The sequence below is a fragment of the Cherax quadricarinatus genome, unplaced genomic scaffold, assembly GCF_038502225.1.
Source record: "Cherax quadricarinatus isolate ZL_2023a unplaced genomic scaffold, ASM3850222v1 Contig430, whole genome shotgun sequence".
Lineage (NCBI taxonomy): Eukaryota > Metazoa > Arthropoda > Malacostraca > Decapoda > Parastacidae > Cherax > Cherax quadricarinatus.
This window is the reverse complement of record NW_027195456.1, coordinates 73,131-82,563: the sequence shown is the minus strand read 5'-3', so window position 1 is coordinate 82,563 and position 9,433 is coordinate 73,131. Positions and strand designations below refer to the sequence as shown.

At 37.9% G+C, this 9,433-nt stretch overlaps 1 protein-coding gene across 1 annotated transcript in view; it reads right to left on the bottom strand.

Moving 5' to 3' along the window:
• Positions 1–746: 746 nt before the first annotated feature.
• The window catches only part of LOC128685426 (zinc finger protein 271-like), a 30,172-nt gene continuing 21,485 nt past the window's right edge, over positions 747–9,433 (bottom strand). The window contains exon 2 of the mRNA XM_070080419.1: positions 747–5,783. Within this exon, the coding sequence (XP_069936520.1) occupies positions 2,259–5,228 (2,970 nt within the window). The 5' untranslated portion in view covers positions 5,229–5,783 and the 3' untranslated portion in view covers positions 747–2,258. The remainder of the gene's footprint in view (positions 5,784–9,433) is intronic.

Genomic DNA, 9,433 nt, shown 5'->3' with positions numbered 1-9,433 from the left:
CACGCACCCTGGTGCCTCACAGTATCACACGCACCCTGGTGCCTCACAGTATCACACGCACCCTGGTGCCTCGCAGAATCACACGTTGTATTCTGGGCACCTCTGCAAAAACAGTGATTATGTGTGAGGAGGTGAAAGTGTTGAATGATGAAGGTATTTTCTTTTTGGGGATTTTCTTTCTCTTTCGGTCACCCTGCCTCGGTGGGAGACGGCCGACTTGTTGAAAAAAATATATATATTTATTTATTCATATATAATAGGTGTTTTAAACTACAGTAACAGTTTTTTAAATTAACTTTATTTCTCCTATTTGAGTAGTAAACACTGAAAAAAACTTCATTTCAAAATTTATATAGTAAAAATTAATTTGTCTTTCAGCTGAATAGTGAACACTGAAGAAAAACTGTATTTCAACAAAAAATATCTAATTATGTCCATATGAGAACTTTAAATTACAAATAGTATATAAATGCCATTAAACTTGTAACGGTAACTTGAAGCTTTATTAGAATCTGTTTTAATAAAATATTTTCCTTCAAGAAATTAATAATAAAAACCATACCCCCGGCCGGGATTGAACCCGCGGTCAGAGAGTCTCAAAACTCCAGCCCGTCGCGTTAGCCACTAGACCAGCTAGCCACAATAAGATTCATCCAACTAGGTATATTTCTACACCATAGGAAGGTTAGCACAGGCACCACTGTGGTCACAGAGGTGTGGTCACAGAGGTGCCTGTGCTAACCTTCCTGTGGTGTAGAAATATACCTAGTTGGATGAATCTTATTGTGGCTAGCTGGTCTAGTGGCTAACGCGACGGTCTGGAGTTTTGAGACTCTATGACCGCGGGTTTAATCCCGGCCGGGGGTATGGTTTATTTGCAATCGTGTCATTACGATTTCTTAAGTCAGTAATAATAAAAACACTTGCATTATTGAAAAAAATCTGCCAAAAATGTATTTGCCTTAATTTAGAATTAAAGTATGAGTTTTCTGCTTCACTCAGAATAATAATAATGAAAACCATTCAGAAAATTATTCAATAATATAAAAATCCATTTTAAAAAGTAACACCACTTTAAAGAACAAAGCATAGTATATATAAATTAAAAAGCAACACAACATAATAAAAATTAACAAAGATATTTATGGAAATAAAGAATACATTTTTTTCATAAACTTCAAGAATTAACATTACTTTTTTTTTTTTTGTGCATCGACACCATGCCTAACCCTTCTAGGGTAGGGTAGGTGCCTGAGCCCGAGCCTTTAGCTCATAAGATTGTCATTCCCATTAGCCCCCTTGGGGCGGGGATAGCAGACCAGAGAGGCCTAGCTTGTGGCTAGGCCTGGGGACAGTCGGTCCCAAAGATGAGGAGGTACTTGTGCCTCCTCCCATGGGAGACTTAGGTCTCAGACACTCCCTAAAGAGGGAGCCAAGGCCGGGCCACCACTTGGAAAAGGCTCGGGCTGGGAGAATACCGGCTAATCTTTAACTAACTAACTTTTTTTTGTAATAGGTTTTCTTCATTAAAATTTTAATAAATTTAATTTAAAAATTTCACACTAATATATGCAACAATTATTATACTGTCATACAAATTTGCTTACTACTGGCTTATAAAATTTTCGCCAAAGTTATTACATTATGATAAACTCAGGAGCAAACTTGCAAATCATCACTCAAATACTACGGAAATTCCACTCACTGTCCAGTAAATTCAAGTTACTTATGTGTGAAATTCAGTACATACTTGGTATATTCATAAATTATTTTGGTATTAGATAGTTAATTGTAGCAAATATGCACCCGCGTAGGGTGTGTATAAACAAATTGGAAAAAGGGCCAAAAATTTTCACCTACACAAATTTGATATGAGCCATTACATGACCCATGCCATTACATGACCCATGCCATTACATGACCCATGCCATTACATGACCCATGCAGTTAATGTGGAGAAAACTTGACCGCATACACTACACTGAATACTGTTATTCTTAACAAAATGTCCTATACAAAAATGCTCCACATCATGATTGCCATTATTAACAAATTGCTCCATTTGGTGACTGTCATTACTCACAAAGTGTGCCATGCGATGACCGTCATTATTCACATACTTCATGTGATGACCGTCATTATTCACATACTCCATGTGATGACTGTCATTATTCACATACTCCATGTGATGACCGTCATTATTCACATACTCCATGCAGTGGCCAACATTATTCACATAATCCATGCGGTGGCCAACATTATTCATTCTCCATGCGGTGGCCAACATTATTCACATAATCCATGCAGTGGCCAACATTATTCACATAATCCATGCGGTGGCCAACATTATTCACATAATCCATGCGGTGACCATCATTATTCACATTATCCATGTGGTGGCCAACATTATTCACATAATCCATGTGGTGGCCAACATTATTCACAGAATCCATGCAGTGGCCAACATTATTCACATAATCCATGCGGTGACCATCATTATTCACATTCTCCATGCGGTGGCCAACATTATTCACATAATCCATGCGGTGGCCAACATTATTCACATAATCCATGCGGTGGCCAACATTATTCACATAATCCATGTGGTGGCCAACATTATTCACAGAATCCATGCAGTGGCCAACATTATTCACATAATCCATGTAGTGACCATCATTATTCACGTATTCCGTGTGGTAACCGTCATTATTCACGTAATATTCTATGCGGTGACAGTCATTATTCACAAAATGTTCAATATAGTGACTGTCATTATTCACAGAATGATCAATGCGGTGACAGTCATTATTCACAGAATGTTCAATGTGGTAACCGTCATTATTCACAGAATGTTCAATGTGGTAACCGTCATTATTCACAGAATGATCAATGCGTTGACTGTCATTATTCACAGAATGATCAATGCGGTGACAGTCATTATTCACAGAATGTTCAATGCGGTGACAGTCATTATTCACAGAATGTTCAATGCGTTGACTGTCATTATTCACAGAATGTTCAATGTGGTAACCGTCATTATTCACAGAATGTTCAATGCGGTGACAGTCATTATTCACAGAATGTTCAATGCGTTGACTGTCATTATTCACAGAATGTTCAATGTGGTAACCGTCATTATTCACAGAATGTTCAATGCGGTGACAGTCATTATTCACAAAATGTTCAATATAGTGACTGTCATTATTCACAGAATGATCAATGCGGTGACAGTCATTATTCACAGAATGTTCAATGCGTTGACTGTCATTATTCACAGAATGTTCAATGTGGTAACAGTCATTATTCACAGAATGTTCAATGCGTTGACTGTCATTATTCACAGAATGTTCAATGCGGTGACAGTCATTATTCACAGAATGTTCAATGCGGTGACAGTCATTATTCACAGAATGTTCAATGTGGTGACAGTCATTATTCACAAAATGTTCAATATAGTGACTGTCATTATTTGTATATGCCACGCGGTGACTGTCACCATCCACAACATTTTCCATGTCGTGACTGTCACCATTCACAATAAGTTCCATGGGGTGACTGTCATTATTCACAAAATGTTCCGTACAGTTATATACATCCCCATTAGGAAATGTATCTACACAATTCTCTCGAGATGATGCAAGTTCGGTAGTGACTTCAGTGCTAGGTAATTCTTTTCCGTCTCTCATTTGAAATTGCTTGTCACAAATATTGGAATCTATACATTTTTGGTGATTCATAATGTCATCTTTTGAAACAAAAACTGCCCCACACACTGCACATTTATATACTTTATTCCTAGATTTCTCAATTATGTCCCCGTGTGCCATTTTGCAATGCAGAGTTAGTTTGTTTGAGTTTGCAAAACTTTCTGTGCAGAGCGTACATTCAGACTTCACTTGTGTTGGTATGTTCTTGTTGTTTTGTAGTTCACTGTGGCACTTTGGTCTCTTTCTGTGTTTTCTTATTTTGTATGTATTTCTAACTGAATGTACTCGTTCATGACTCTTCAGATTAAATGAACGTAGAAAACATTTGCCACACTCGCCGCATTTGAATGTTTTTTTACTTGCATGCACTTTCTTATGCTTCAAAAGATCACAGTATTCAATGAATGATTTATCACACACCAAACATACATAAGGCTTTTCACTTGTATGAACTCTAGAGTGAATCTTCAAATCTCTAAGTTTTGTAAAACTCTTTTCACAAACATGACACTTAAATGTTTTATTTTCATGAGTTTTTAAATGGTTAATGAAACATTTTGTGTACACGTATGTCTTCTTACAGGTATCACATTGCTTATATCCCTTATTATATTGCCTATGATCCCCATCATCTACCATTACTAATTGTCCTTCAATTATTGGTGAATCTGTCATAACTTGACTGATTTTAGATGGATCTGGTCTGTTACTAGAATGCTGCATTTTATGACTCTCAAGAGATGAGTTGGTACTGAATCTTCTCTCACAAACATTGCACTTAAATAACTTCTCGTCAAAGTCGATCCGACCATATACTTTCAAATTTGCACCATTTATTATTTCATTGTTTGTGTATGAATCTTCATCCATGTGTTGCTTTACATGAGCCTTGAGTTGGCAAAAATATGCACACTTAACACCGCAAATGCCACACACACATGGCACTTTACATAACTGAAACTTTTTATGATTCCAAAGACTCTGGTAATACACAAAGCATTTCTGGCAATAATTACATTTGTAACGTTTTTCCCCTGTGTGTTTTCTTGAGTGATTCCAAAGACACTGGTAAAATGTATAAGTTTTCTCGCAATCCTTGCATTTATAAGGTCTTTCTCCAGTATGCGTTCTTAAGTGATTCTTAAGGGAAAATTTGTTTGTTAATCTCTGTTTGCAAACCTGGCATTCGTAATAAAGTTTACCATCAACTAATACTTGCACCTCTTCAGTAATTAAATTAGCAATGCTTTCTTTGTAAGATTCCCTTGTTTTTTCGTCTTTATGAAAGACCTGACAATCATTTTTCTGGTTATCTTCACTAATACCTTTATTACTAAACATACATAAACTGGGATTCATCTTCTCATACTGCTGGGTATCAATGAAATCTGGCAATTGTGCAAATTCATCCCTAAATAATTGACCTTCATCTGTCATATGGACATGTGTGTGCCTCTTTAGCTTGCACAATCGTGAAAATGTTTTGCCACACAGTTCACAAGTGTGAACATTATCAGCCATATTTCTAAGGCTCTTCCACAAAACATTAAAAAAAATAGCTTTACATCTCCAGTTTGTCTCAGTTCGTTGAGTTTCTCAAATCCCGAAACTTCTAAGAAAATACTTCCAATACCAGCAAGTGAACATTCAGAATGTGTACTACTGGAATTAATATTTAGAATCTAAAAGTATCATTAGAAAATTATCAAAAGGTTTCACCAATCCATTTTTTACTGATACACATGCAATTTAAATCCATGCAAATAAATGAAGAACAGCGAATCCTAATTCAATTTAGTTGCATACCTATTCTAAGTCATTCGGAAACACTGTTGCATGCTTTTTCCAAGTCATTCGGAAATTACTGATGAACTGTAACTTGTGTCAGGCGAGGATGGAAGTTTGTGTTCCATATAGAAGGGACGTTTTGTGCGAGAGTGAAGAAAAGCCTATGGCTGCAGACTGCCTGATGAAGTTTGTGTTCCATATAGAAGGGACGTTTTGTGTGAGAGTGAAGAAAAGCTTATGGCTGCAGACTAAGCACCCTACGCCCTTTTCCTTGGCATAGTAACAAACCTGTAAATAAAAACACATTTTGTAAAATATTGTTTAGTCACAAATCTTCATTAACACAATATAATTATATTTAACCAAAGATTACAAATGCTGTTGTTTTTGTCTTTTTTTTTATTCTTTATTAGTATCTTGATCAATTCTGTACACCTACTCGCCACGGGTTTGAATCCCACCCGTTCCGTGGTTTGTAATTGTGTTATTACGATTTCGTGAGTTAGGACCCAGTGGTCTAGTTGGTGTTGATGTGGTCTTGCATGAATTAAATATTAGGTTCTGTCCCAGTACTCCTTACACAATATATTACTTTCACTGTATTGTAAAATTCTCATTTTACTCTATGAACCCTATTACAGATATGAATGCTACTGGGAGCATGCTTACACCCAGCTCTATTATGTAAAAACTGAATAGTAAGTGACTACTGTTAACCTAAAGAAAAATGGAATGTATATAATACCATGAATCACACTTTGCAAGAATTGTAACATTTGACTTTCACCTCCATTAGCCTTACAAACCTTGTACATAGATCAACCTACAGCCTTAACTCTCCTAAAGATGCAAGTGCTGCTAACGCTGAAGTAGCCATCTGCCGTAAACTCTAAACCATTAGTCTTTTTTTTAAATTTATCTTTCCCCTCCTAGTATAAGGACTGTCATTCACTTATCACAAAAGATGCACTTCAATAGGCTAACTAAGTGTAAACAATAATTTTGCTGGTTATTTTCTTGGAAAAATCTCGAATAAGATTTTTGTGAATAAAATTTTTTACTGAAAGTATAATCATTCGAACAAAGCTATCCATTTGCAACGTTTAAGAATATCCAGCCTCCTCTAACATTACAGATTAACTCGGTGGCACTCGATGTATGCACAAGGCTTATTCCTCTAAGAAAAAGGAGGAGTAGTTGTAAAACAGAAAGAGACAGGCGCTCCCTTTACAGGAGACGGAAAAGAATAACAGAGCGGCTAAAAGAGGTCAATATATCTGAAATGCGTAGGGAGACACTGGTCAGAGAAATAGCAAGCATCGAACTTAAGCTAAAAGAATCCTTTAGGAGTCAGGAATCGCGGGAAGAACTAAAAGCCATAAATGAAATCGAAAGAAACCCAAAGTATTTCTTCTCCTATAAAAGAATCCTTTAGGAGTCAGGAATCGCGGGAAGAACTAAAAGCCATAAATGAAATCGAAAGAAACCCAAAGTATTTCTTCTCCTATGCCAAATCAAAATCGAGAACAACGTCCAGTATTGGGCCCCTACTTAAACAAGATGGGTCCTACACAGATGACAGCAAGGAAATGAGTGAGCTACTCAAGTCCCAATATGACTCAGTTTTTAGCAAGCCACTAACCAGACTGAGAGTCGAAGATCAAAATGAATTTTTTATGAGAGAGCCACAAAATTTGATTAACACAAGCCTATCCGATGTTATCCTGACGCCAAATGACTTCGAACAGGCGATAAATGACATGCCCATGCACTCTGCCCCAGGGCCAGACTCATGGAACTCTATGTTCATCAAGAACTGCAAGAAGCCCCTATCACGAGCCTTTTCCATCCTATGGAGAGGGAGCATGGACACGGGGGTCGTTCCACAGTTACTAAAAACAACAGACATAGCCCCACTCCACAAAGGGGGCAGTAAAGCAACAGCAAAGAACTACAGACCGATAGCACTAACATCCCATATCATAAAAATCTTTGAAAGGGTCCTAAGAAGCAAGATCACCACCCATCTAGAAATCCATCAGTTACACAACCCAGGGCAACATGGGTTTAGAACAGGTCGCTCCTGTCTGTCTCAACTATTGGATCACTACGACAAGGTCCTAAATGCACTAGAAGACAAAAAGAATGCAGATGTAATATATACAGACTTTGCAAAAGCCTTCGACAAGTGTGACCATGGCGTAATAGCGCACAAAATGCGTGCTAAAGGAATAACAGGAAAAGTCGGTCGATGGATCTATAATTTCCTCACTAACAGAACACAGAGAGTAGTCGTCAACAGAGTAAAGTCCGAGGCAGCTACGGTGAAAAGCTCTGTTCCACAAGGCACAGTACTCGCTCCCATCTTGTTCCTCATCCTCATATCCGACATAGACAAGGATGTCAGCCACAGCACCGTGTCTTCCTTTGCAGATGACACCCGAATCTGCATGAGTGTCTTCCATTGCAGACACTGCAAGGCTCCAGGCGGACATCAACCAAATCTTTCAGTGGGCTGCAGAAAACAATATGAAGTTCAACGATGAGAAATTTCAATTACTCAGATATGGTAAACATGAGGAAATTAAATCTTCATCAGAGTACAAAACAAATTCTGGCCACAAAATAGAGCGAAACACCAACGTCAAAGACCTGGGAGTGATCATGTCGGAGGATCTCACCTTCAAGGACCATAACATTGTATCAATCGCATCTGCTAGAAAAATGACAGGATGGATATAGTCCCTGGACCAATTATGTACCTCTGTAATCTTTTGACTACCGCCCACAGGATGGGTATGGGGTGCATAATAAACATATTAAACTAACTCTATCATTATCATGCCAGAAAGCTACAACTTTACCATGCTGGTGGCCTATAAACTGAAGCTCTCGCTTCACACGGTGCGTCCAGGTTAGATTCCTAGTGAGGGCTGAAACATTGGGTATGTTTCCTTACACCGGTTGTCTATGTTCACCACCAGTATAAAATGGGTGCCTGGGTGTTAGTCGACTGGTGTGGGTCGCATCCCGGGACAAAATTGGCCTATTTGCCAGAAATGCTCTGCATAACAAGCGGCTTTCTATACAGTACTATGTCACTGATGTCAGCTAAGCCTGTATACCTTGTACATGTACATATAACAATAATATTACATTGTTATAAATGTTTGGTGTTCATATTATACATCAGACAGCAATCATTCCTTTGTGTTGCACTTTCTGGCTTTGACATAAAAGCTGTAAGAGGAGGCGAGCACCGATGGATGAGTGTTGATGATTGGTAAAGTGTACATCATCTGGCCAGGCTAACAGAGGATGACATTAGAACTGTCCAAAAACTGAGATATAAACTTAACTAAACCAGATGAACCATACATCCAGCCTGCAGACACTGCCATAGGATCAAAAACTAGCAAGCAAAATCCGAAAGACTATCTTACTTGAAATTACCCAAATACTCTATATTTATCTCCTACCAATCCTACTGAAGTCTCACTCATCATAGTCACTTAAAAAAACAAGACAGGAAACTTGCTACCACTCGTGTACAAAAAAAAAAAAAAAAAAAAAAAACTCATGTGCTGTCGCCCACTATTGCAACTATTTACCAAATCAGTTGAATCTTCAACTTTCCCATCCATACTCAAGACAGCAAGGGTTACCCTGATCCTCAAAGGAGGTGATCCAACTTAAGTGAATAATTATAGGCCTATATCAAACGTGGCCATAATATCTAAAATCCTCGAAAAAAATAATATATAAGCGAGTTTACTCTTAGCTAATATCTCACAACATACTTAACCCTTGCCAATTTGGGTTTCGACCTGCGGAAACCATTCGATACAGTGGACCACAATATCTTGCACCTTAAACTAGAACATTACAGTCCGAGGACATACCCTTGAATACCTAAAATCTTATCTTAGCAACAGACA